Here is a 27,976-nt window from a genome sequence, read left to right as displayed (position 1 = left end):
AGCATGTAGCTGGTTTTAAAATTCTACACTTCCTTTCAAAAGCTTTAATAGCATTATCTCCAGTAATCCTACAAACCACAAAAGACTGTCTGAAACACAGAACAATCAAATAATATAATGGCCCTCCCACCAAAATGAAACATTATACAGTTGTACTTTCTTTTCTCAATACACAAGAGTCATTCCAGGAGGGCAGCTGGCTTTGGGAACTGTCACTGCTTGTGGCAAAACTATAGGCAATAAAATGAAGTGTTAACACTAAACTTGCATTTCCTCTATATTTTCATTCAAAGCTCTGGAGTGCTCATCAATCTGTGCCATCTCTTTGGATAAGCAACTACATTTACTATTTATTTTGACTACAGATTTCACTGAAACATTTAACATACCACAACAGGGCCTCAAACACCCCTGACAGAGAGAGAGAAGCTGGAAGCCCTCTGCTTAAATATTTCGCCCGCTATTTGTCTGTTGAACAGACTTTCAGTTCCTGAAGTTTTTCACTTAGATAGGTAGTATCTGCCTCTGTCAGGTTTTCCGAATCTGACAGATTTTCCAGGAATCTGGTTCCTGCACAGGGCTTCCCCGTGATTGGATCTATGACATTTCCAACCTTGAACACAATTTCAGCCAGTTCGTGTTTCACGTGTTTGCTCCTTCGCTCAGGCAGAGCTTTCAGCAGAACAATGTCTCCAACAACACACTGCTGCAGTGGATCGTGGGCAAAATAGGTTTTTCTTTTGTTAAAGAACTGTAAAAGAAAAAAAAAAAAAAAAAGAGAAACCCTGGCATTAGATTTCAAAGTTTCTTGCTCAATTCATTTTCTTTCACATAAAAATCTAATATTTGTTCTTATTGGTACAGTGGAATTCAGAATCTTTTGAGAAATAAATTAACAGGTTCTTCTGCTGGATAAAATATTGACATGGGTTCCACAAGATCCATATCCAACCCTGACTCTATCCTTAACCTTCTGCTCAAAGGCAAGTTATTCCACCTCCATGTACCACAGATTCCCCATATAAAAATTGAGAAAATATTATTTTAACATACTTGTTTGAAGTGCATCGACAAGAAATAAATACAAATTTGCATAGCACATCACAGCACAAACACTAAGCAATGTTACAATTATGCATACAGAAAAACAGCTATAAAACTTACTGTAAAAGTGACTAACATAATGTCAAGTTTCCAAAGCATACTCCACATCAACATGAAAAATTAAACCTAAGTGTGAAACAACAAAAACTTTACCTTCTCAGCTGAGATCAAATGAACTGCACTAACAAGGCACTTCAAAGAAATACATTTAGCAGACAATTTGTAAGTCCTCACCACACAGTGCTTTTCATCCTTTGCAGTCAACCCCACAGCCAAATCCTCATGCAAGTTTCTTAAGGAGTTTGCATTGCAGAGTCATCAAAAATTCTAAGAGTCAAATGAACAGAACACTCCTCCACAAAACCCACAAGCTGTTAACCAGCTGCTGTTACCTTCAGTAAGTAGGGATCCAGCACAAGCCTTGTCACTCTCACTTTGGCAGTTTTCTGCATTTTGGTTCCTATTACTTTCCCTACTATCCATTTTGCATGGACAGCTCCACGTGGGACAGACATTGTTTAGTTATGGTCATCCAGTGCCTGGCAACAAGCAAGCAGAGGTGCTATTTTAACAAAATAAAAAACATCACCAGTTCCTGATCAACACCAAAATTTTCCCATTTCAGACTGACAGCCTAATTAGGTAACTTTGTTGGAAAAGGGTAGATATAAACGGTTCCAAACTCCACATATTGCACCACCTCAGCCTTGTTTAACAATATAAGGGACATGAACGTGTCATCATTAGCAGGGAAAGTTACTTCAGGACAGCAATAAAAATGGACATAACACCATAAGGATGAGACCTTATCCCAAAGCCCACAAAACTCCTTTGAATCACACCAGTTCTCACACATGACAGAAACGTGGAAGTTATTAATGTAACTCACGCTCCAGCAGCTGTTTCAGCTGCAAACCTGTTCATCAGGTCCATGTGTGACCACAGTGCTCCCAAACAGGGAGCCTGGAGCTTTTGTTCAGAGTCATTTGCTGCTGGTGTGTATCACTGGTAGCTGAGCTGATGAAACCTAAGAAAGGTAATGAGCTTCCCAAGCCAGAAGTGACATATCAAAGAGCTGCCTGACTTGTAGTAAGTGTAATCACTTCTAAGGTAGTTCTTTCCTGCAAGTAATTATACTCCACTACCTTATTTTAATTAGGGAGAGCTTTCTGTGCTACTCTTGCAAGAGTCAGAGGCAAAAATCAATAGGTAAACACAGGAAGACTTGAACCAACATCATCACTGAGAAAGACCAGTGACCTTGTCCTCTCCCACTCAAATATATATTGTTAAGCACAAACACCACCTGTGAATTCTCCATCCACAGGTGGATCCTCTTACCACAGCTTGCAGGGTGCTTTATTTGATGTAGTAACACATCCAAAGAAGAGTTTAGGGGTATAGAGGCACACGAGGTGAAACCAAGCAGCGATACCTGGGGCTGCTCTTACCACCCCTGACTCCGCTGTGTGTCCACAGGGCTGGCGGGGGGAGTTAGTGCGGGGCTCTCCTGTCCCCCAGGGCTAAACACCACAGTTAGGCACGTACAGCACGGGCAGCACCCACCGAGCACCGGGAGCTACCGGGACAAAAGAGGAAATTCAAGCAGACTGTTGAGCTTTCAGCCCCCCCCGCCGCCAGGCCCCACAGCGCTCCGCGACAGGCCCTGTTCCAGCAGCACGGCAAAGAGGCCTCGCAGGCAGCAGGGCTCAGCTGAGCGGCTCAGAGAGCACCCGGCGAGGGATGTCAGCCCGAGGAAACCCCCAAAATCGCACTCGCACTCCCCATCCCCTCTCACCGCTGCCGCCGCCGCACCTCGGGGGCCTGACAGGGACGGACCCGGAACGGGCGGGGCCGCGCACGGAAGCGCCGCGCGGCAAAGGGGCGTGACCAACGGCACGGAGGCGTGGCCAGCGGCACGGAGGCGTGGCCAGTGGCGGGGGCGTGACAAGCAGCGGGAAGGGCGGGGCCAGCGGTGGGTGGGGCCTCCGGGGGTATTTAAAGGCGCAGGTGGGGGTTCCGCCTCCCTCAGAGGCGCTGAGGGGAAGGTGTTAAAGTCGGTGAGTCATCGAGTCATCGAGATTGAAACAGACCTTTAAAGTCTCTTTAGAGAGCGCAGTGAGGATGGTGAAGGGTCTGGAGGGGAAGCCTTATGAGGAGCACTTGGTTTGTTCAGCCTGGAGAAGGAGGAGGCTGAGGGGAGACTTCATTGGGGTCTTCACCGTCCTCATGAGGGGAAGCGGAGGGGCAGGTGCCCATCTCTGCTCTCTGTGACCAGTGACAGCACTCAAGGGAATGGCATGAAGCTGAGTCAGGGGAGGTTTAGGTTGGATGTCAGGAAAAGGTTTTTTAACTAGTGAGTGGTTGGGCACTGAACAGGCTCCCCAGGGCAGTGGTCACAGCACCAAGGCTGGCAGAGCTCAAGGAATGTTTGGACAGTGCTCTCAGGTACGTGGTGAGATTGTTGGGGTGTGCTGGGCAGGACTAGGAGTTGGACTTGATGATCCTGATGGGTCCCTTCCAACTCAGTATTCCATGATTCTTATGATCGTCCAGTCCAACCATTATCCCAGTGTAACCACTAAACCACATCACCCAGCGCCAGATCCAGACACCTCTTGAACACCTCCAGGGATGGTGACTCCACCACCTCCCTGGGCAACCTATTCTAATGTCTGACCACCCTAACAGTGACAAAAATTTTCTAATATCTAATCTGAATCTCCCCTGTCTCAGCTTAAGGCTGTTTCCTCTTGTCCTCTCACTACAGGCATGGTAGAAGAGACCCCACTCCCACCTCGCTGCAGCCTCCTTTCGGGTAGCTGTAGAGGGATGAGGTCCCCCCCTGAGCCTCCTCAAGATTAAACAACTAAACAATGGCTCCCTGAGCCATTCCTCAAAAGACATGTTTTCTAGACCCTTCACGAGCCTTGATGCCCTTTGCTGGTCATGCTCCAGTATCTCAATGTCCTTGTTAAAGTGAGGTCGTCTCTCTGCACTGCCCCTGATGGAAATGGTTTTTTCTGTGTCTCCTGAGCTGAGAGGGGCAAGAGGACCTGCAGTCAGCAGGGCTTGGGGTGCAGGTGCTGGGCCTGGACCCTGTTTCTTCAGGGCATCATTGTTTTGGGGGAGCCCTGCCCAGCCTCTGGCCCCTGTGGGCTCACACAGCTGAATCCAGCCTGGATTTTTGGTGTAAATAATTGGTCTCCTGCCCACATCCAGCAGTGATGTGCTGTGGGACTGGACAAAGCCTGCAGCAGGGAAGTGTTGGGCTGGAGGTGATGAGGGATGAGTGCTGAGGGGTCCCTTTACACTGAATTTCGAGGATGGAGCTGGCTGTCACCACTGCCTCTCTTTGTGGCACTGAGGTGTCCACACAGGAACAAGTTTTGTGCTCTTCCACCTGCTGTTAACTGATGTACATGAGCCAAATCTTGAAGGTTTTCTACGTAAATCTGGAATAATTATACCCATACAAAGTAAGAGCTGGCCTGTTGTCCTTGCTATCCATAACCTGGAAGATAATTAGTTTCTGTAAATCTGTATATAAAATGGAGGGCTGGGAAATAAAACCCGACCAAACCACTTATAAACTGAATAATAGCAAAAAAAGTTTTTACTTTACCACTTCCTTTGAGATAATATGCTCTCGGTCTCTGTCCCTGTGACTTCAGGCTGAGGCCATCCCTTTTTATTTAAGGGTGTTCATTTATAATTTTCTGCTGGTATTTTGGCTGCTGCCCAGTTTTCAGGCTTGTTCTCTTTTGGTGTTAGTGTCCCATCACCTCTCACCACAGGAAGAGGGCAGGTAGGGAATCATACTTATTTAATAGGACAACTCTGTGCAGCTTCCCTTCTAAAGGTGGCCGGTATGGGGAGAACAGACTGTTCTTTGTACAGCTGGAGACACTGTTGAAATAGTTTGATCAGATACTATCAAAGGAGTTATTTGGAAGTTCATTATCAGTTCTTACAGATATCCAAGTCAAGACTCGTTGGTTTCTCTTCTTTTAGTGCCTTGTTACTTGAATTACAGTGGAGAGGAGCTGGGAGGAGCCTTGTTGATGCAGGCAGGAAAAGGTTAAGAGCCGTTTGTATCACCTGGGAAAGCAATTCTTTGATTTTTCAGAGGGCGCTAACATGCTGCAGCTCATGGAAACAAAGGGAAGGGGATCAAGCAGAAAAGTTGTTCTTGGATTTTATTCTCAGTGGCAGAACTTGTGAGGGCTGGGTATTGATGTCTGCTGGAAAATACGGAGTTTCGGATTAAAAAGAATTTTTTTTTTTCCTTCTTCATTCAAAAAATGATCTGTGAGGTAAGTCTTGATTGCAACTGGTGACTTTAGGTAACTTCTTTTTAGATCGAGGGGTAAGAAAAACCTTTATCTTGCTGACCCATTTTAAAACAGTGAATTCTTTGCTTAAATTGTTCCTTGGGCAGGGAGCACAGGCAGGAGCGTGAGTCAACAACTGTAAAAAATCCCACAAGGCTTTCCTGTGTTGTCTGCATTCAAATTGCTTGCATTAATTTCCGAGCTGAAGTATGGAAATTCAGGAACTGGGAGAAGCATAATGAGTCAGGGGAATTTGGGACTCAGAGTTGCAGTAAATATTTCAGTGATGACAGGAGTCTTTCGAATTGTAGTATCTATGTTAATGTGCTTTTGCAGCTGATGCTTCAAGCATCTTCTGGTGGTGGCTCTTAAAGTGCTTCCCAAGCCTTGTCTCCTTCATCCTCACTGCACTCCCAAGGGTTTTGTATTTTCAGATCCTGTAAGGACTTCGGTGGCAGCTGGTTCAGTTGTTGCCCCTGTGCATGTGCTGATCCTTAAGGGCAGATTGCTTTAGGGGGTGTAAGAGAGGGGTCTCAATTGCCATTAATTCCTTGCCTATCTGCAGCTGAGACTGAGTTCTCACCTTAAAAAGTGCCGCTGATTTTTGTGTGTGTGTGTGAAAACAGCTGCTTCTTCACAGCAGTGTGTCTGACCAAAGTGTGATGGGTGGGAACAGCTCACACACAGTTGTCACTGAGAGCAAGTGCCCTGTGAAGGGAAGTTTTTGTATCCGGTGGAGAGCCCTGCAAAAACGATCCATTCACCTTGGAAATACTAAACTGGAAATAAAATGTACTCTCAACTCTTGGGCAGGTTTAACTGCAGCTTGTTCCTCGAGGTATTTCTCTGTGGCTGTCTCTAAGGTACTGAATTCTGGTGGAGTTATTGAACTTTGGGTGGGGGAAATGCTGATTTAATGTTTTTTTTTCTCTTTGCAATTGTCAGTGAATGCTGTAAGTCAGTGGTATCTGATGTGTGGGTTATTTGCCATCGGGATACAAGTGCAGCACTGTGGTGTAACTCGCTGCCCACCTGGTGCTGTGATACAGATAAGCATCAGTCCCTGCAAGAGTTGCCTTGCCAGTTCTTCCTGCTCTTCCCTGCTGTTCCCAGCTTCCCTTTCACCCCCACATTTTGCTCAGGCTCTGGTTTCCCATTGTCCATGAGGGACAAGACTATAATCCAGCCAGAGCTGGTGGATGTCACTTCTTTCATCTCAGACATGAACACGTTGAAAGGCAGAGTTGGGGCTGTTTGGTTCCTGCACATTTTGTTCCTCATCGCTGCCTTTCTGTTCCCCTCATCACACAAAGCTTTTATCATCTCCCTGTTGGTGTCCACAAAGTGCAGGAGGAGCTGTGGATGTTCACAGCTTCTGAACTGTCTGTTCCCAGATTCTGGCTGGACAGGAGTCTTTTATCACCCCGTCCTATTTTGGATTAATACGTTCTTTGGAAAGGTTATGACATGCTCTGATCTATCACATTCTGCTGCTTCTGGGTCTCGAGCCTGGATCCCTGTGGCAAGTGCAGAAGTAAATCCCTGGAGCCTGGTGTCAGAAACTCTATCTTGAAGCACATTGCACATGATTCACAGTTAAATGCTGTTCTTAGCAGGGATTGCTTTTGCATTAAACAAAAGATTGCAAACCCAGATTGTCTCATTCAGCAAGATTTCTCTTATATGAAGAAGTTATTTTTCTAAAAACTGGACTGTTAAGTGCTTTTTCTTCTGTTGTCAGTATCTGACATTCATTTAAGCTGCTCAGTGTGAATACCATTTCCAATTTCTTTACCAGTGCTATTGATTAAAATGCAGTTTACTTTTCTCGGGAAAAATTGATATTCAAAAATGTCTTTTCACTGTGAGTCAGAATGTACTTTTCCATGGAATAAAAATTCTGGAAAGAAAAAAAAAACCAGCTATTGGAAATGTTGAACAAATTATATTGTCATTTCAACCAGGTTATATAAGAAAAATGAAAGAACTTCAAAGTAAAAATGAAGGGCTCTGGTATTTTTCTCATATTTTGAGAAAATTAGTACATTTCTTTGCAGTTGTTAGATTTCATTTGTTCAGAGCTTTCCATATGAAACTCTCAGAATGTTCTGTACTGGCCCTAACTCCAAGTTCCTGTTTAATTCAACTGGCTGTTTCAAGTTACATATTAAAAATGAATTATGAACCTTTTTTCTCCTTTGTGTTCCGCCACTGGTCATTCTTTAGAAGTAATAGAAGAAGGGGGTGTTTCCAATATTGTACAGAAGTCTGTAGTTCTCATGCTATAAATGCTGTATCCCATGGTACAATTATTCACAGTAAGCCTCTGGTTTTGAAGAAAACTGGACAGAAAACACCTTTGGAGTGCAACAGGTTAAAATTTGATTTTGCTGTGAGCTGTGTTGCATCTTGCAGCTCAGAGATCAAAAAGTTACTGGGGTAATTCCTGCTGGTTTGGATGCCCTCCCATGGTGCTCTCGGTGTCAATATTGCTGTGGTCACGTTACCACACTGCTGGGGTCAGTTTTTGGGTTTTAATATTCCTTTCCCTTTAACTGAAAGCACTTTTCTGTGCTAAGTGGGAAGGAGCTGAGCTGTGCTCAGCTGTGTGCTCTGGGGTGTTGCCTAAATTATAGAGGAAACAAACTCTGTGGCAAAGGTCTGCTTTTCACTTACTTGAATAAATAATCCCTGAGGAGAAAGGGGGTACCCTGGGGGTGATAGGATTTGGGTTGAGGATGTGCCCATCCCTGAAGCACTCTGGATTACACTGATTGGTGTGAACTGGCCTCTCCTTGAACTGGTGGTGGGCACTGGCAGAAGGACCAACTTGGGGGGAATACTTTGAGGGTTGTAGGTCCCTCCAGTCTTCAGGAGAGAGCAGAAGCTGTCACACTGTTTTGGGTAGAAATTCAGAAAGACAGAAATGCCATTCTATGCTTTTCCAGCATCATAATATTCTTGTTATTCTTGATTTTTTTTTTTCCTCAGTGTGCAACCTGCCTGCAACTTGATGAAGCCCATTATTCCTTGTCCTGACTGTTGTGCTCATGAAGAACAGACATTATAATGTCTTGCCACACCTGTCCTTTCTCTGTACTAACCAGTACTTTCATTTTACCACAGATGATTTTCTAGCCCTTGGATCTCTCCTCTGGACTGTTTCCAGTTAGCACATTGTCTTTCCAGAAGTGTGTTGCCCCAAAACCAAGCAAGACTTCAGCAGAAGCTCTACCAAAACCAGCTGGAGGGAGAGGAGAACTCAACTGCTCTCACTGGTGCCAGAAAGATGAATTTCCTCACGAGCTTTTCTTCCCCTCTCTGAGTTGCCTCAAGCACCTGTTCTCACCTCTGCTGCTGATGTCCATATGATTTGGTAACTAACCCATGTGTTCTCTGCCTCAGCTTCCCTACAGTTTGAAAAGAAAAACTTCCATATGGATTTTACTGCCTATTTAACTACTTAAAATTTCTGGATGAGGGGCACAAAACAAGTGGAAAATAATCACTGCATGTGCAAGCCAATTTAGAGCTCAGAAGGAGCAAAGAAGAGGGCAAGACATTTTATAAAATCCTGGAAGGTTCAGGCAAATGGAACTTTTCAGTTTAAACTAGAACTTTATTTTGGAATTTCTTGAGGAGAGGTTGGAAGTCTGCCACACTGTAATAGCCTTATATTGTAGGAAACCAAGAATCCCTCAGTCTCTTGCCCTGTATAGTTCACAGATACTCACTGGGTCCTGCAAGTCTGAGCTGTTAATTTTACAAACTAAAAAGAAGAAAGAACTTTACAGGCTGATTTCCTGTGCTCAGAAATAAACACCTGAGAACTGCCTAGTGCAGATTCACGCTGTCATTTAACCTCAGCTTTCAATATTTGGTTTGAATGTATCCACAAAAAGCCCTTGTGGCTGTGGAAATAGCAGATCTCATCAATATTTTGAATGGCATGCAGTTGATTGCATTTAGAACAGAAGATCTGTGAAGGAATTTTCTGTCACCTTTGACAAAATTAAATTCATTTCACAAGAACTTCACTGGGAAAAATTCTGTTCTAAATAACTCATCCTTGTGAGTTTGGTAGCCCAAGAGAACGTGGTAAATTCAGCTTAATTTCACTGCATGTATTTTTGGCATTTGTATCATTTCAGGGAGTTGAGATCTCATGTTATAAAGAAATCCAATAGGTTAGTTGCTCAAGGAGCCATAAGTGATGGAACAGGATTGAGCTGATGATTTGACATCATAAGGTTTTGCTGCATTTTTGTGGTGTTCCACTGAGTGTAGATGCATTTGGTGTTGGTACCTGACCTTTGAGAAAGAGATTTTTTTCCTTGGATGGGGATGGATGAAAAATGTCCTATTTGTGTTGGCATTATTGGAAAGCCAGGCATTGCTTTTATGAAACTAAACACTCATCCACTGTAGAGTTTTGTTGCAAGAGATTCCTGATTTGCAGGGATGTGGCTGATTGTATGGAGCACAAGGGCTGGATTTGAGCTTCCCTACACGCCCTAAGCCATGGTTGGATCCTGCAATATAAGCCCTGAATGATGCTCTGTCTAGTACTGTAGGAACCCAGAATTTGCCAAGGTCTGAGAAGAGGCAGCAATGACACTTTTTGAGCAACTTATTTTAAGGAGCAGGCTAATTTTAAAGGTCGAACTGTATTTTTTGTTTCAATATTCTTCCTGTCTTGGGCACAGAAATGCATATTTAAAGGTGATTTTATTCTGCGTGTTTGAACTCATCCTACTTTGGGGTCTAGCCAAGAAAATGTTGCTGAATTTCCATCCCTAAGTGTAATGCATGTTTGATTTCAGGTGTGGCTGTCCTCATAAACTCAAAAATATGTCCATCCGAGGCCTGAAGAAGAAACAGCCGAAGACTTTTAAAGTCAAAATTATAACAGTGGATGCTGAAATGGAGTTCAGCTGTGAGGTGAGAGTGTCAGAATGCTGGGGAGGGGGGGACTGACCTGTGTATTAGCAAGGCAGAAATTCTGAAAGTTCAGATTATCTGTTCATGGATGGTCTTAAAACTGATCTCTTATGGATTTCTTAGTCTCAGATGCTTCCTTCTGTGAAACAAACTATTCAGAATTTAAAGCTCTTTGCATGAAATCCCTGTGGGTGACACAGCTAAATTAGCAGTAGGTCTGTTTTCTTCATAAGCATTCCAGGCCTTGTTTGTAAGTATTCCTACTTCTCCACAAAATTATTTTTTTTAATAAGTGACACAACACTTCAGGACAGTGCCAGCCTAAATGAAGAAATCTGGTTAAAGCTGGTGCTAAGATGTTACTTATAAAATAATTTATAAACTGGTATCTTTGTGCTCAGTTGATCTGGGACATTTTCTTCAATTTGGCCAATAAACTGCAGTTTATTTCTTTAACTGCAGTGGCTGTTTGGTATCTCTGGGCAAAGAGAAAAAGAATCAAATGAAAAAGCTGGCTTTTCTTCTATTAGTTATGGCTATCTAGTAAATTGGTTAGAGAAATCATGACTCAAATAAAATATAGCAAGTGATCAATTGCTAAATAAATTAGGCTGCACTATCAAGGAAATAGAACTGTGCCTGATTAATTCCTAATCATCCAGTAAAAGCAAAATAAGACATACAGTTATTTTGAGGAGTTACAAAACTGAGGTCCAATGGGACTGGCAATTTTTATGAGACTTGACTGATCTAGAGTTCTTGCAGGCAGAGTTGTGAAATTTTGATTTAGAGATCAGAGTCCTGGTTAACAAATCCAGCTTAATGTATTCCTTCCTTTGCTATCTCTCCCTTCTCCTCAGATATTGCTCTTTTGCTGGGATGGTTTCCAGCTTTCCACTCAAATACTGCCTAAAAGTTCACTTTTTTTTTTTTAATTGCCATTAAGTTTTTAGTGGCTGACCCAGGCAATTAGACAAACCCATCTCTTTAACATGTAGTCAAACAGATGAAACAGATGTGCAGCCTCTTTGAAAAAAAAAAAAAGAGGATCATGTCTGTGAATCTGGGACCTTTAATCAAAGTTTGCTCTCTGTGGAGCCAGGCTCCTAAATTGCTGCAGAAGACAGGCTCCTGCTCATTTAAATCAGAGGAGCATAAAGGCTTGGCCTGGTGCCACTGAAATACCTGAGGTGTGTGAAAGGTGGATTTGCTTTCCTTGTTCAGCATTCCTAACCCGTGCCCTGACACTGCTTTGATTTCCCCTGGCCTTCCCTCAGTCTCTCCAGTTTGTGTAAACTATTGAGTAATATTTTTTTAACAAATATTAATAAAGCCTTGCTGTGTCCTAGGAAATCAATAGTACAATCCCCATCCCCTGTGCTCCTCAAGTTCTTGCTGTTGTGGCTAAATAACTCCAGTTGCTTTGTGGATGTGTCTCTGGAGGAGAAGGAGAGGAGGTGGAGCACAGTAACTCTTACACAGCAGTAGGAATATTTCATTGAAAATCTAAAGGTGAAATCAGAGTTCCCAGGAGAAAGACAAATGGAAAAAAATGCATTTAATAAGTTAATATAGTAATATTAATGTGTTAAAATACCTGTTTTTCTTAATTTTCTTTCTCTCTTTTAGATGAAGTGGAAGGGAAAGGACTTGTTTGACCTGGTGTGCCGAGCACTTGGTTTAAGGGAGACTTGGTTCTTTGGCCTGCAGTACACAATTAAAGGAATGTGCACCTGGTTAAAGATGGACAAGAAGGTATAGGAAACAAAATATTACAGTGTGGCAGTTACTTATAAAAAAGATTCACCTTTTCTAGCACAGGAGCTGAAGGAGTGTGTTACGTGACAACTCATAATTTTACATGGTAGCATTTTTAGGAATAAAATCGTATTATTTGGTCTGGTGGCTTCTATCCCATGTGACCTGGAGCCTCACATACTAATCACCACTATGTGCACTGATTGCTCTTAGATTAAAACTCAGCATTGCCCTTCCTGCTAAAATATGGGAAGGCTGCTTTAAGTGGATTATGGGCTGCTTTCTGGTTTTCCTTGGGATTATTATCTTGAGACACTTATGTATCATTTTCGCTGCTGATTTTATTTTATCTGTAAACAGGTTTTAGATCAAGAAATCCCCAAAGAAGATCCCATTAGCTTTCATTTTTTGGCTAAATTCTACCCAGAGAAGGTAGAAGAGGAACTATTACAGGAAATTACCCAGCATTTATTCTTCCTTCAGGTCAGAAATAATTTTTAACCATGAACTCCTTCTGTATTTACCCCAGTCCTTTTGTATTGTCTTTGATCTTGTTGGCAGCTGTTATTCTCAATGATTTTGCTTGCTTCAGCTGTATCAGCATCTCTCTAAATATTTTAATTTTATGAAATACAAATATCTCTCCTGACTGCTGTGGTTTTGTTCAGGTGAGCTGAATGTTTTGCCTTCTGTAGGTTTTTGTTCTCTTGATGGCTTCTCTTACCCTTCGTGCTGGGAATTGGAGTTAAATTACTGAAACCTGTAGTTTCATGTAAAATGACTTTTACACCCAGCAGTTTGGGTGATAATTACACATCTGGATATTCCAGACTTGGTTTTGCTCCTACAGTATTTGTTAAAAAATCCATGCAAGGCTGGCACTGCTTGGAGGACTGTGAGGCTTCTGCCCTAACTGGTCAGTGCTGAGAAGTATAAGTGAAACCATCCTTTTTATCAGTTTAAGAAGTTGTCTTGAGGACTGTGTCACCTGATCTGCTCTGGCTGCAGATAAGGTGGATGAAGAGAGTCCCAACAGCTCCTTGTCACTGTCATCTTAGACCTGCTGGTGTAACCTCTTGTTCCCTAACTCTGTTCTTTCAAAATGAGCAGAATTAGAAGAGGCCTGTTATTAAATGTCCACAGGCTGTGGGGGAGTGACTGCACAGGCAATTGTGGAACCAGTTGTGGAGGAGAGGGAAGGAATGGTAATAAGCAGCTGGGGACAGTAAGGTTTTTCACCCATATCAGCAGCAGATGGAACAAGACCTTTGGCTACAGCCCATCCCTGAAACTAAAACTCGTGAGTTCCTAAAAATAGTCCTGGTGGTTATTGGGAGATCTTCTTTTGCAGGACTGTAGAAAGCAAAACCACTAGCAAACAAGCACTCCCTGACATGGCCTTCTTAAATCTTCATTTTAGATTGTAGGGGTGAAAGAGCATAGAATTTGGCAGCCATTCTGAAACACAGGTTTGTTCATCTAGCAAGTTTTGAAAGGAACAGACAGCGGACACAATTTCTCAGCTCCATTAAAAAGCAGATGAAGGAGCAAATTCTTGGAGCTGGAGCAATGGGATACAGGCATTGAGATTTGGATGGTCACTCGTTGGTCAGCTGTTTGTTCCAATGTCTGGGACATCCACCTTCCCTCCCAAGTGGCTGGGGAGTCCCTCTGGAAGTTTGAGCCTTCTGGTGTGGTGCTTTATTCCGGTAGCTTTCAGCAGGATGTGTCTGTGCAGGTAGCTTGGGTGTATGGAATAAATTCAGCCTGCAGCTGTAGATAAACACAGTAAATACCCTTGTTCCCTGAGGAGGATGTGTTAATGAAATAATGGGAAAATCATGCTGTTCTGAGGGTTAATACACTAACCAGAACTTCATCCAGAACCCTTAACCACTTGGAAATTTGCTTGTTAAGGTAATTTTGGAAACGAATGAGAGGGGCAGAACTCTTTTCCTAGTCTTTTAATCCTGATTTTTTTCCCTGTTTTTTTTTCTTTTCTGCTTGAACCTGCCTTGACTAGCAGATATGCAATTAGCAAATTCTTGTCATTCCGAAGCAGGAAAACAAGACTGAAACAAATTTGAACTTGCAAAGTTTCCTGACTGTAAGAACTTAAGATCACACCTGGATGCTAATAGGAAAAACATGTACAGACATCTGGATGCCTACAGATTTCAGCTCTACTGACTATTCAGACCTTTGCAAATTAATGGGGCATAACAGCCTTCTGCAAAATTCCTGAATCAATGTAAATGACTGAAGTTAAATGTTGTCTGCTTAAAGATTAGGTAATTTATTCCTACTTTATGAAGTTTAACAAAAAGTCCTTGTAAAATCTGATCAGAAAAAAAAACCCCAGACACTTATGGGGGATTTATCTACATTGTTCTAAATTCTGGAACACGATATGCACCACGGAGTATGAAAGCTGGAGCTTTCCAGATTGGAAGAAAAGTCTAGTCAGTCTTTTCATTCTTTCCATTTTAACAGCTTAGAAAGAATTTTCCCTGTACTATAACTCAGGTTCATACATTGGACTCACCAGAGACTAAATTTAAAAGAAAAACTTTCTGGATGGTTCATTTCAGTTCACAGCACCTGCAGTGCCAGGGTGTATTTGTAAAGATAGCTTGGTGCTATCACAAGTAATTTTTCCTTTTGGAAATGTTTAAGTCTGTGTGCTACGCAAAATTTTGTTGTCTTGTGCTTGTTATTAGGCTAAAAACATTACACCTGAGAGGAGGATTTGTGAAGATTAATTTCCCCTTCCCTCTTTGGGCTTTCAAATAAAAATTGCACAACTGATTTAAAATCAAACAAAAGCTCACAAACAATTTATCACACCTCTGGTGTTGGTAGCACCACAGATTATTAAAATGAAAAGCAGATTAAAAGAACCCTTTACCATTTATACTGGGCTTTTATTTTAAGTCCCTATGTGCTTAGACCGCTGAAATGGAATAAATTAGTGCTCTATTAGCTTCCCTTTTTTAGGACTCCTTTATTTTCTCATTCTGGAAAGCTTGAGAACATACTATTATGGTTTCAGTATGTCCATGGCAATACCAGTCAGCCCTGAGCAATCTGGTCTAGTAGGTCCCAAGTGACCTCCAGAGCTCCCTTCCAACCTAAAATTTGATGTTTGACATGATCTAAAGCTAACTTTCCCAAAGCAGAAAGAAAAGGGGTTGTTAAAAGAAATGAAGTGCAGACAATAAAAATCATGCTTTATAACATTTTCTTTTCCAGGACTCCTTATATAACTGTGTGGAGATAGCTGACTGGCATTTTTGGTCTCATTAAATGCAATGTTAAGTAAAGGCTTCCTGTGTTCCTCAATGCCAATTTATTGCTGCTGTTATTAACTCATAATGGTGATGTTTGGTGCCAAGTTATGGTCTGGGCATGTCTAGTTTCATTTCAAGCCTTACATTAGTCCTGATTTTGAGCTTCTTTAACTTGCTCCCTTTTTCTGTCGGTGTAGGTTAAGAAACAAATCCTGGATGAGGAAATCTATTGCTCACCAGAAGCAACAGTTTTACTGGCTTCTTATGCTGTTCAGGCCAAGGTTTGTGCATAGAAGGTCTCTTTTATGGACTCTTTTTTAAATTTTTTTAACCAACACATCTACATGGTGGTGTGTAAAACACAGCAGTGTTAAAATTCCCCGTGAAAGAAGTAGGTCATCCTGGGAGGTACAGGCACAGTTAGAAAAATAAGCATTAGAGGCCACTACAAGAGGTTTTTTCTATACTATGCTTTCAAAATTTAGAGGACTGCTTTGGACTTAACATTTTAATGTAATCTTTCTCCCAGGTAGAATTATTTCCTGTTGTTTTAAAAAACAGCCATGGATACAGAAGGTGCTCACAATGGGAGGACATGATGTTTTTTAGTATCTCTCAGGACACAGTTCACTTCATGCCACCAAGGGTCAAACTCATCCAGTGGCAGGAGGTGAACACAGTTTCTTAGGAGGGCTGACCCTCTGCAGCAGCTCAGCTTATGTGCAGTTGGCTGTAGGAACAGGGGAGCTCACATTCCTCTGGTTCAGAGTATGAAGTCATGGGAGATCCCTTCCTTCCTGCAGTTTCCAAGAGCCACAGGTTAGGACTGAAGTCTAAGTTTAGAGGCCACCTTAGTGGCTGTGTTGCAGCCAGGTGCATAACAAGAGGCCTGGAAGTAACTTTCATGGACTGTTCAGATGAGAGGAGCCTGTTTATGTTGTTACCCTGTATACAAGAGAACCAAAATAAAGTCTGTCTCAAGCAATCACATTAAACTACACAAGCAACAAGTTCTTCAGCATTCTGCATCCAACAACCTGAACTATCTTTTCCTTTCTTGGCACAGTATGGTGACTACGACCCAAATTTTCATGAGCCAGGCTTTCTAGCCCATGATGAGCTTTTACCCAAAAGGGTAAGTCTTTTATTCTATATAAAACCAAATCTTTGAACCTACTCTGCAACACAAATATTGCTGTGGATTAACCAGAGCATTAGAAACTGTGCAAAGTGACTGAGCTGTGAACTGCACTGCTGCGCTCACATCGCTTGGGAGAGGCAGCACATGGATCTTGAAAGGACACCAACCTTCTTCCTTTCCCTGCAGGTCCTCAGGCAGTACCAGCTGACAGCAGAGATGTGGGAAGAGAAGATCACTGCCTGGTATGCTGAGCACAGGGGTATTGCCAGGTACTGAAATCATTGCAGTCTTTGGAAATCCCACACATTTCAGTCACCGGTTATTTGCTGTCTACAGTGAACTTTGGCTCTTGTACAGTGAACAAAGAAATACGGGTCTCCCAGCTGTGTTAATTAATTTATCACTAAGGATAAAAGCACCAGCTCATCTGGGGTAAAAAGTGTCTTGTGTAGGGCTCCAGGTGCTAAACTGGACTTGCTTTGAGGTGAACAGAGAAGCTGAGGGCTCCTGCAGAGAATCATAACCCAATACATGTGAAACAGGAGTCCTGCCTCCTAGTCCATATATGCCAGCAGAGAGAAGTTCCTGCAGAGTGTGAGTTGTGGTGAATCTGCAGGTAGCCCTGAGAGTTTTGCATTTTCATTTAAGGCCATTTGCCTCCTGGAGTTGCTGCTGTCTGTCCTGTGCAGGAGCTGCATTTCTGGAGCTGGATCACACCAGCCTCCTCCTAGAATAAAAACAACGAATCTGATATGTTTTATACTTTGTGAGAACCAGGGCTCAAAAGGGTGTCAGTGTACTTAGAAAGGAAGCAAAACGGTAAAGACACAGTATCATGACTTTTGGTGCTAACCCACGTGGACATTCAGCTACTTCAAGACATTCAGCACGTCCCAGAATTCAATTAAATGAGAAATAGGAGCTGCTGGCACCCAAGGGCAGCTTTTCTGAATATTTGGGCTCAATTTCTCTTTGGCTGTACAAGAGGCTTTTTAGCACTATTTTTATTGAATATTTTCCTCAAGACTTATTGATGCCTCACCTTGAAGAGAGGAGAAAAGTGGGTGGAGAGACCCTTCTTTGGCCTCGACCATAAGCTCTGTTTAGAGTTTGTTCAGGACTCATTTCTCAATGAACTCTATTTCCTGAAGGAAATATATTCATGTAAAGGAAAACAATAGCAGGGTAGGTTTCCAAGACATAATAATGATGGAGTGGCAAAACTAACACAAGGATAAGACTGGACTTGAATTTTAATAAAGATTACACTATACATGATTCATGAATCAAAATAGGTGTAACTTTACTGTCTTTTTTCCTGTTGAGTTGCTGGTTTTATTATCCTTTTTCTATTGTTGAGAGCAAGATGGCAAAATTTAAGTAAGCTTGTACAAAGGACCAGATTGCTTGTTCATGTCTAAGTGGGGAATGTAGAACCAGCCAGGAAAGAAAAGTTAGAAAGGAATCTTATAATCATGGCCTTATTCTCTAGGGATGAAGCTGAGATGAACTACCTGAAAATTGCCCAAGACTTGGAAATGTATGGTGTCAATTATTTTCCAATTGCTGTAAGTGCCTTATTTTAGCAGTTTTCAATTGCTGTAGATGATGGTGCTGTTCTTTTAAAATCCTCCAGGGAGTTTGGAACTGGGTCTCCTAACTTCTGCTTTTCCCTGCTGATGGTGGGCTGTGTGGTGATTGTCCTGACTTTTACTTGCCTGCTAAAGGAGTCGGTGAATAAAACATTTAAGATCAATGTTTTACAACCAGACAAAGGTCTTGAGTAGCTCCAGATATGTAACAGGAAGAAGGAGAAATAGTTTGAGCTACTGTAGTCAACCTAGAGGACTTGGGTTATCAGGTAGCAGTGACAACATTCTCTGTATTTTGTAGAAACACCGATTTCCTAAAAATACAGATAAATATCAATGCATTAGAACAAGTGTGGTTCTTGTCTGTGGTTGTTTAACGTCACCATAAATGCCATTTACTGATATCTCTTGTTTTTTAGCAAAATAAAAACCACACAGATCTCCTGCTTGGAGTTGATGCCAAAGGTATTCATATCTACAGCATTAATAACAGGTTCTCTCCAAACAAGTCGTTTGAGTGGAGCGCTATCAGAAACATTTCCTATAGTGAGAAAGAGGTAGGATGGCTTTGATGTATTATTCTTTTTATATGGGTGTGGACTGGGATTCTTGGAACGGGCTGAAAGCTTTCTCTGTTTAAATAATTTTGGGGGAGAAGGGGAAAATCCTGGGGAGCTTTGTTACAACACTAAAAATAACAGACCTGCCTTTCAGATGTGCTCGTAACCTCGGTTCCCCGAGGCGCCGGGGGCTGCTCTGAGCTCTCACACTCTGTTCTGGTTCCCTCCCTGCTGCTTGTCCTTTGCAAAACAAGTGTGTTGATCTCTGAAAAAGACAGATATTACAAATGCCACCGTGACTGGCTTCCTCAGTTATCCCAGTGGGAATTTGATGATCCATAAAAACTTAATGCCGTTTTCCCCAGCGGAAAACCTCCTTGTAGCTGGGGTTTGAAGCGCAGTGGCAAGAGGAGACATGCAGGGAGAGATCCATTTTTTTCTGCCTGAACTCTGCCACTTTGTCAGTGTGTGATGTCAGGCTCCAGCACAACCCTACCATTGCAATTTCCCTGTGATTTCAGAGCTTTTACCTGTAGGAAGTACCATGGAGAGTGGGTAGAATTTATTCTCATTACAAATCGTGGGCTACATGGAAGGCTATAATCAGAAAAACAAAATCAGGAAAACTACATTGGAACTGGCATACCTGGAGTTTGTCAGCCAAAGGACAGCACACCTTTTTCCCAATTTTCTTTGGGCTTTTTGGAAAACATTGAGATGAGATTTGCTCTTTGGAGTTAGGTGCATTGTACATTAAATCAGGCAGCCCTACAGGTCTTCTGCCTCCAAAGAGTTTTTGGTCCTTGATAACAATAAACTTCCCCTCAGGTGTGTGAATGAACTGTGTTAACTCACTGTTGTTGGGAAATTGGGCATCCCTGGGCTAAATCTCTACTATATTTAGTGACACATCACAGCCTTGCTCCTGACAAGTCATTACCTATGGGGTGAAATGAGCTGTAGGACCTCATGATCTTGGTGACTCAGATGCCCTGGAATTACACATTACAATGCAAATGAGTTATTGGAATAGAGTTCTGTCTAACTGTCCTGGTTCTGGAGAATACCATTCCTAAACCACCACACTAACCCACGAGTCACAGCAGACAGGATCTTAAAGAATGGAGCCATATTTTGTTATGCAGCCAAAGGTATGAGGTGGAGCAGTTTGTACTGACCTGGCAGCATGAAAGCCCTTCATGTCCTCTGGGAACAGCTTGAGGGATGGACTGAAAAACTGAGAAAGCAGGAGCTCTAGGACTGTTACCTGCTGGTCAGAGGAACAAGTCCTTTAGGCCCTTGCTATTATACCTGCAAGGACTGGTATTCTGAGAGGTGTTTGGCATCTCCCTTACTTTAAGAATGTGACTGCTTCTGGGGATTAGTAATGCATTCTGTTTCCTGATAACCAGTGCTTGTTCCAGAGTTCTTGTAGTGTACAGTGCACAGGTGGTGTTATTATGAAAACCACCATCCAAACTGGCACTGGGGTGGGTCTGTGGGAGGCTTTATCCTCTAACAGAGCCTGCTCTGGGAGCAGAGGAACCTCTGCAACAACAGCCCTGGTTCTGATTCTTTGGAGCCAAACAATTTTGCACCACTCTCCCCACATTTGTGGCATAAATCGCTGCTTCCCTGGAGAGAAGTGGAGATGAGCTGAAGTTTGCATTAGTATTAATAGTTTCAGCTTTGTTTTTCTCCTTCTTACTGTGCCTCCTTTTTCTTTTTAATTTTGCCTGTATAGTTAACTATCAAACCTCTTGACAAAAAAGCAGAAGTCTTCAAGTTCTTTTCCTCTCAACTCAAAGTGAACAAATTGGTAAGTGTCCTGCTTTCCTTCTTTAAATCTGAGCTTGGTAATACTGGCTGACACCTGAGTGAGAAACACTGCTTGTAAAACCTTTGGAGAGTAAGGGAACACTGAATTTCAGCATGTTTTCCTGGAGATTGTGCTGTCTAGGGAGTCAGGGAGAGTATCTCTGCCCTCTCTGGAGAGAAAAGTGAAATGTGAAAGAAGGCCCAAATCACAAAGGGAAAAAAAGATACTGGAAGGGGAGGATGTGGTGTATGGAAAAGTGCAAAGCCACTGCAGAAGCAGCTGCCTGTGTGGGGTGGGATCAGAGAAGGCTGAAGGACAGAAGGAACCTCTCATCTTGTTACAAACTTATCTAAACTGTTATATGAGCCTGCCCTCGGTGCTGATTTTCTTGGAAGGGAAGCAACTGCCAGCATTTGTGCTGAAATCTTGACTTGTCCTGTGAGGCCAGTGTGGGGCTCTTTGTCCCTCTGGCTGGGGCACAAGTACATCAAAATCACATTTGCTTTACCTTTCCTATCCAGATTTTCCAGTTGTGCATTGGAAACCATGACCTATTTATGAGGAGAAGAAAAGTGGACTCAATAGAGATCCAGCAAATGAAAGCACAAGCTAAGGAAGAAAAAGCTAGAAAAAAGGTAGGTTCTTTCTGCTCCTGTATTATTGAAAACAGTGATTATTATTCCAGCTGGTGCCCTTGCTGCCCATGCCTTGTGTGTGTGGGAGGTAAGAAAGTGCAGCAGGACTGAATGTGGGAACAGCTCCAGCGTGTGTGTGGCACCTGAGGATGTCAGTCCTGTTTGTGAGACTGAATAGGTGATAGCAAAGATTTGGGGTACATAACACATCAATCCAAGGGCTCTTCCAGCAGTCTGAAATAACCACTATTACCTGCTAGAGGAGTTCAGTGCTGCAAAGTGCAAGCAGCTTCATCACTGCATCTCTGGTGACTGTCAGTGCCCCAGACAGAGAGCAGCCTGTTCTTCATTGGATGCATTTGCTGCACTGCCTCAGGCCCAGGTGAGATTCTGCTGCAAACCCACAAACGTGGTGTTGCTCCTCCTATTCCCAGATGGAGAATCAGAGGCTGGCCAGGGAGAAGCAGCTCCGAGAAGAAGCTGAGAGAGCCAAAGAAGAGCTGGAAAGGCGGCTTTTCCAGCTGGAAGATGAAGCCAGGCAGGCAAATGAGGCCCTGGTGAGCAGCACGTTCATCTGAATATTCTTGTGCTTGAGGGGCTTTCTTGTTTGGGAAGGAGGATTTTTTTTTGTCTTATGGCTCCTGTGAGACACCAGGCATTATAGCTCAGGCAAAGCTGGAGAGTTTCTTATCCCTGGTGGAAAGGGCATGCAGGAATACCTGGGAAAATGCTGCTCTGCCATAGTCTCCCTTTGCTGTGAGCTATTCACTCCCTGTATTTGGCTCAAAGTGCTTTCTTCAGGCAAAGGGGGGAGAAAGGAAGCAACCTTGGAGCTGAAACTGGGAGAAAGGGGCACAGTGCACTGGCAACTGAAGGGGCTGACTTCAATTTTTGGTCGATACCTTTGTCCAGCTTTATGCACATGTGTCTCCTTGCTTTGTAGAGGTGAGAGGCAGGAAGTTCTGGAGCAGAGGAAGAACACCAGACCCTACAATTATATTTAATTTTTATTTAAGAAATAACATTTTTATCACTTGATCTTTTGGGAAAAGATACCTTCTTCCTGCCTGTCTGCAGGGGTGATTTTGGAGATGCCAGACAAGGAACTAAGAAAAATTGTTTCTTCTCAGCTTCGATCCCAGGAAGCAGCAGAGTTGCTGGCTGAGAAGGCTCAGATTGCAGAAGAAGAGGCAAAACTGCTGGCCCAGAACGCTGCAGAAGCCGAGCAGGAGCGACAGAGGCTGGAGATCACAGCCCTGAAAACCAAGGAGGAGAAACGCCTGATGGAGCAGAAGATGCGGGAGGCAGAGCTGATCGCGGTGAAGCTGGTGAAGGAGTCTGACCGCAGGTGGGGTTTGCTTGGTGGGGCTGTGTGGTCTCACCAGGGATGCCTGGGTGCAGAGACTGCTGCTTTTCTTACAGCTAAGCCCAGCAGGGGGGAATTGTTCCTGGAGTGACACTTCACAGTGACTAAACCTCCTTGCATCTTGTTTGTTCCACCTGGTCCCAGTGGTTGTGAGGCAGATCGAGAAGATGCAAAGCTTTAGAGATGTTTAGTAGGAAAGATCCAGGATGCAGAAGCATTTTCTGGCTACCTAACTATCTAAATTTCCCAATCTGTATACCTGTGAGTTAGGAGGCTGTTTTCCTTCATTAATACCAGGTGATGGTCTCTTGTATCCCATCAGATCTTTGAGAAGTGCAAACCAGGCAAACTCATGTGGAGTGTAAACCACTCCAAGTGTTTGCATGTTCCATAACACTGTGCTGCCTGAAAATGCAGAGCAGGCCAGTGTTGACAGAGGATGTTTAACCTTGCTATTAAGGGCCTTCTGCTTGTTTTAGGATACTGCCAAAAAGCTTTCCAGAATAAAGAGAAGATATGTTGCACTTCTCCCCACCTCAGGGAGGATCTCTGACAGCCTGGAGAATCTCTATCAGCAGGTCACAACTTAGCCCATGGAAATGAGGAATAAGAAAAACATGTTAATTCAGCCACTTTATGCAGGACTGTCTCTGAAAGTGTGTGTCATGCTGTGTGCAGTTAGTTCTCCACGTGACCATCCTACCACACATGCCCTGGGGTAAAGTTATCACAGTAGTGGACTTGTTCTCTGGAAGCTAGTGAGGTGCATAACTCTGAAATCCACGTGTTGCTTTATACTGGAAATCATCAGCCATTCACATCAGGATATTTATCTTTCAGAGCCAAGGAAGCAGAGCATCTGAAACAAGACCTGCATGAAGCCAGGGAGGCTGAACGGAAGGCGAAGCAGAAACTCTTGGACATAACCAGGCCTAATTATCCTGTAAGTTTCTGCTCTACTGGGCACCACTTCATCTTCAGGGACAGTCAGATGTTGATGGCATTTTTATAGCCCCCATCAAGCTGAGTAGTGACATTTCAGCATCCAAGTGGGGGACAAATACCTGAGGGACCAAGTGGTGCATAAACACAGTGTAGAGAGGATGGAAGTTGTGTTTGTCCAGGGCAGTGAGTCAGGCTGTAAAGAAAAGCAAGACAGAAGTTAAAAACAGGACTGGTGTTGGGACTTAGGGAGCAGAGACTGTCTTGCCTTCATGCCTAATACTGACTCTGTGCCATTTCAATCAGGCAGTACTTTGTGGAGATGGTTGTACTGAACCAGCTGTGTCATCCTGGCACAGGAATTGCCCATGAGTGTCATCAGGCAAAGTAGATGGAGCTGTCTCCAGCAAGAAGGCAGCACTAAGGATGTGTGCCCCAGCTTTCTTTTCTGCTCCAGTCTTGCAGAGGATGGATTTCCATTCTCAGCCAGGATACATCTCTGCCCTTGGATCTGTGGGCTGGCGACTTCAGCAGCTCAGCTGGGTACAGGGCTGCAGGAGCATCTGTGTGTCTCAGAATCTTATGAAATGGCTCAGCTGGACATTCTTGCAGAAGCTGAGGAGATAAACCCCAAACCAAACAATCAGATCTTACTGACAGTGCTTGTGTTGCCTCTTTCAGCACGTGGCCAAGTACCCACAGTACTCCCCAACTGACACCAGAGAGGCCAACTTTGACAAAGGATCCATAAAGCTGGATTTGAAGGACATTGACCTCAAGAGACTATCCTTTGAGATAGAGAAAGAGAGGTATCAGTATGCTTGTGGTGTAAATAAATGGGAATGTTAATCAAGGAAAGTGTAGAAAGGAAATCTCTGGGAATCTCAGTTCATCCTTTTAATAACTTGGGATGGCCTCCTACTTGTACATATGGCCTTTTACTGAGCTGGTGTGGATGATGCCCGTGTAAGACCAGCTATTTACACACAAGAAGAGTTTTCTGGTGGCATCAAGCCTTGAAAAGTGCAGAACCTTCTGTCTTGGGGAGCAGCATGTCAGGGACAAAGCACTTTGCTGAACTAACAGCTGGTGAGAGAAGTTTCCCTCTAGTGCTGAAGTGTGGTATTGCTGTGAGCTAATCCAGCAGAGGCTTTTCCTCCCTTGGTCTGGAAGGAAATGCTTGGTCAAAAGCTAGGAAGTGAAAAGAAGAAGGTGAACCTCCTTCTCACTGGGTCAGGGGAGCCAGACTGACATGTGCCAGACTTCATTTTGCTTATCAAACTCCAAAATGAATCAGAGAACAACTCTCCTCCTTCCACACACACCTGTTCTTGGGCTATGTGGTGTCACTAAGCTTTTTGTCTCCCATGTGTGGACTCAGGCTCGACTACTTAGAAAAGAGCAGAAAATTCGAAGATCGACTGAAAGAACTGAAGTCTGAGATCCATGCTTTGAAGCTGGAAGAAAAACAGTCTGGGCTTTACTCCCACTGGAATGAAGTCCTGGGCTCCTTGGATCGCTCCTTAGGGAATGTACGTACCCTAAATCCCTGCCCCTTTCCTCAGCATGGACCATAAAGGAGAACAGGGTGGCTGTGCCAAAGGTAGTTGCTGTATTTCAGCTCAAGGCTTTAGTACCCCTGATAGTAAAACATCAAAAGCACAAGCACAGAGGAGGAAAATTCATGTCAAAACAAAATCTAAGGCGTTTTTCCTGGGCGTGATACCAGTGCCATAAGCAAGAAATAATCAGCTTATTTTACAGATTATGAAATCACAATAAGGGTTTAAGGTCTTGCAGCAAACTAAATTGTTGTAACTAACACATTTAAATGTGGTTCCCTATGGTTTGCATCACATTCTCATTCATGTGCTTTGTGGTTGCTAAAGTCATAAAGTCTTGGTGTGTATTTTTTTTTTTTTTTTAAGGAATGAGGAACTAGACTCAGGTTTTTGTCATAAGTTGCTTGTTATTTATATAAACACTTCTTCCTGAAGCAGTGTGAAAATAGGGTTGGCTGTGTCTGCAGGTTGTTCCACATGTTACAAAAATGGCTCTGAGTCAACAGTTTTAGAGAGAGATGGGAGGCTTGGAAAAATTATGAGGAAAGATGGCCTTTATTTCCTGACTATTCATCTGATGTTCTTTTTGGCTTAATGAGTGTTGATATAGAGAGGGCATTAAATTTCCATGTGCTCTTTTCTTTTAAAGGCCCCATCATGGATGAAAACCTTTGAAGCTGGAGATTCATTGGATATAAATCTTCAAAGACCTTTCCCCGCTTACTTGTTAAACACTGCAAGCAGCTGGCCTTGTGCCAACAAAATTCAGCACACAGTGCCAATGGAAAGGTCATCTTCTCAAGCAAATTCATTGGTTGCCAACAGTGTGGGCACAGAAACCAGAAAACAGATTATAAAGGTAATCAGATTTGTAAGCAAATTCCCAAATATTGACTAAAAGTTTAGAGTTCAGAGAGAATGGCTGGTTGTAGGGACCTGGTTTGTCCAGCTCTGCCACAGCCCTCAGATGACAAGTCAGTGCAAGGCTGTTGCATGATTTTGGAGCCCCTGTGCTGGCACATCATTTGGGAGTGTTTGAGGCCACCTGTTTTCTCTCCCTTACGATCTAAGCTGGAATGCAAAGCTGTAAGCCTTGGTAAATGAAGCAGAGATGCCCATACACAGTAGGAGGATCTGTGTTAAATTTAATTTGTATCAACCAGGCTTGGAAATGAGAAATGTGCCCCCAGGTACAGAGAGCTTAAAACAGGCTGTCTTCTGGTTTTAAAAGGCAGGGAGGAAGACACCAATAAATACCCAGGCTTCCAACAGATCAGTTCTCTTCCATGTGTTCCCTGTCAAAGAGTCCAGAAGAGCTATAAGCTGGGTTTTATGAAAAAACAACCTGCTTTTTGATATCACTGGACTGGAGAATCAAGAAGGGTGTGTGGTCTTGAACACTGGGAAAGAAATCAGCTTTTCTGTAGGGAATGCTATTTGTGCAAGGTATTGGGAATGAAGAAAGCTTGATGTATTTGCTGCTGGCTTATATGAACAAAACTGAGGGGGTTCAGGATCAGTTAGAAGCTCTAGTATAGAACATTCAATATTTCAGTCTTCAGAGTTGTGTGATTAGAAGGAACACAGTTGAGTGTAGCAACAGATGAGAGATCAGCTCTTTCTGAGGCAAATAACAGAAGTGACTTTTAAGACCAACCTCATCTAGGTGGCAGGGGTGAGGCAAATACACTGATTTAAAGAAGGAAGAAAAAAATATTGCAGGGCATCTTGCAAAAGGCCCCAGAGTTGGAGGTAAAGGAAGACCCAGACCAAAGGGAGTTACTTTAAGGTGGAACTAATTTTGCCTCTTTGCTTTGCCTGCAGGTTCAGCAGCATGATTCAGATGTCATCTACATTTGAAGCATCTCGTTTCCTTGCCAGACTGGTAGGACTGGTGGCCTTCTTTTTGACTGCTGTAGAATGGACCTGTATAGGACACTTGGGCAGCTCTGCCTGTAAAGGGACATGGCACTGTGGTCAGAGAGGTGCCATTCAGCCTCCAGGCAGGGACATCAGCTGGGAGCACTAAAACTGCCCCTGCAAAACGTGACCAGTGTCTCTGGGTACAATGGTAAACATGCAAACCCAGAGGAGTGTTGTTTACTGCTTATGCACTTTTGAAGAGACACTTTACACTTTGCTAAACCTTCCTCCCCCAGGTGTTTTCACACACTGACTTACCAGTGCTGTGCTGTACTGCTGGAGGAAGCATGTGAGGCAGCAAGTGCCCAGGAGGTGTTTGGGATGAGAAAATTGTACACAAGCTTGGTGTTTACCTACACAATAGCATAATTATGTTTTTGGTCTGGTCCATGGGGCACAACTCCCACAGAGATGCTCAACGTTTTAGTGTTTGCCTGCCAAATATTTTCCTTTTCCTCCCCAAACATTTCTTGGATCACTTAATTGATTTGCATTTCTCTGTGAGAAATCTCAGCTTTTAATTCCAGATGTAGAAGTGGACATCTTCAAATACCTCTCATTCCTGGGGGAATCCTTTGTTTGGAATGAAAAGCTTCTGCTCTTACAGTCTCTGACTAGAGGAAGCACTTGCTGTTGCTTTTGCTGCTCGAGCAAACTTTGCATACATTAACTGGCTTCCCAGTTTTGTGTAACACAGAAACTCCCAAATTAGACAAAGACAAAAGATGCTGTTAGTGTCTGCTGAAGTTGGACTTGTTTCTGATGGAGAAATGCATGCAGCAAATTGCCTCATTGGTAAAACCCACTTGCATTTTCCAGGTTTGTGTGTGTTTAAGTGTCTGTTCCACCATAAATCTTCACTCTGAGAGCTTGTGGGGAAACTATGCAGCTGCAGCTAAAGTAGTAGCATGTGACGTGATGTAAAAATGAATGTTAATGTTGCTAAATATCTTGTTCTAAAAGCTAAGAGTAAAAAAAAAAAAAGTTCAATAAAAAGCTTCAATTTCCA

General features: G+C 43.2%; 2 protein-coding genes across 7 annotated transcripts; one reads left to right on the top strand and one right to left on the bottom strand.

The window, feature by feature from the left end:
* Positions 1-10: 10 nt before the first annotated feature.
* On the bottom strand, positions 11-3,022 carry MRPS17 (mitochondrial ribosomal protein S17). Of its 4 annotated transcripts, none has more exons than XM_064677859.1 (4): positions 2,903-3,007; positions 2,446-2,683; positions 1,497-1,643; positions 11-751 (listed from the first exon to the last, which is right to left on the bottom strand). In XM_064677859.1, the coding sequence occupies exons 3-4, from the start codon at positions 1,617-1,619 to the stop codon at positions 461-463; spliced, it is 414 nt and encodes a 137-aa protein (XP_064533929.1). In that variant the 5' UTR covers positions 1,620-1,643; positions 2,446-2,683; positions 2,903-3,007; the 3' UTR covers positions 11-460. The 4 variants fall into 4 exon arrangements, with proteins under 4 accessions (XP_064533929.1, XP_064533931.1, XP_064533932.1 ...); XM_064677861.1 differs by having other exon boundaries at positions 2,540-2,683; XM_064677862.1 differs by having other exon boundaries at positions 2,556-2,683.
* Positions 3,023-3,085: 63 nt separating this feature from the next.
* On the top strand, positions 3,086-27,976 carry LOC135425510 (merlin-like). 3 transcript variants are annotated; one of them, XM_064677854.1, is made up of 19 exons: positions 3,086-3,164; positions 8,565-8,814; positions 10,262-10,379; positions 12,009-12,134; positions 12,498-12,620; positions 15,625-15,708; positions 16,494-16,562; positions 16,755-16,837; positions 18,061-18,136; positions 18,580-18,717; positions 20,465-20,539; positions 21,061-21,174; positions 21,609-21,731; positions 22,305-22,522; positions 23,381-23,483; positions 24,164-24,291; positions 24,864-25,014; positions 25,694-25,903; positions 26,869-27,976. In XM_064677854.1, the coding sequence occupies exons 2-19, from the start codon at positions 8,807-8,809 to the stop codon at positions 26,902-26,904; spliced, it is 1,983 nt and encodes a 660-aa protein (XP_064533924.1). In that variant the 5' UTR covers positions 3,086-3,164; positions 8,565-8,806; the 3' UTR covers positions 26,905-27,976. The 3 variants fall into 3 exon arrangements, with proteins under 3 accessions (XP_064533924.1, XP_064533926.1, XP_064533925.1); XM_064677855.1 differs by lacking the exon at positions 3,086-3,164 and adding an exon at positions 5,120-5,420; XM_064677856.1 differs by lacking the exon at positions 8,565-8,814 and having other exon boundaries at positions 3,124-3,164.

The sequence above is a fragment of the Pseudopipra pipra genome, chromosome 21 (assembly GCF_036250125.1).
Source record: "Pseudopipra pipra isolate bDixPip1 chromosome 21, bDixPip1.hap1, whole genome shotgun sequence".
Taxonomy (NCBI): Eukaryota; Metazoa; Chordata; class Aves; order Passeriformes; family Pipridae; genus Pseudopipra; species Pseudopipra pipra.
The sequence above is the reverse complement of the archived record's forward strand: the minus strand, read 5'-3'. Positions and strand labels throughout refer to the sequence as shown.

Bases quoted from the DNA above. Each gene is read 5' to 3' on its own strand.
- MRPS17 (XM_064677860.1), bottom strand. From the start codon at position 1,619: ATGTCTGTCCCACGTGGAGCTGTCCATGCAAAATGGATAGTAGGGAAA. The intron at 752-1,496 runs GTAACAGCAGCT...TTTCTTTTACAG, and splicing joins TGGATCCCTACTTACTGAAG to TTCTTTAACAAAAGAAAAAC.
- LOC135425510 (XM_064677854.1), top strand. The intron at 15,709-16,493 runs GTTTGTGCATAG...TTCTTGGCACAG, and splicing joins CTTATGCTGTTCAGGCCAAG to TATGGTGACTACGACCCAAA. The intron at 22,523-23,380 runs GTGGGGTTTGCT...TTTATCTTTCAG, and splicing joins GTGAAGGAGTCTGACCGCAG to AGCCAAGGAAGCAGAGCATC.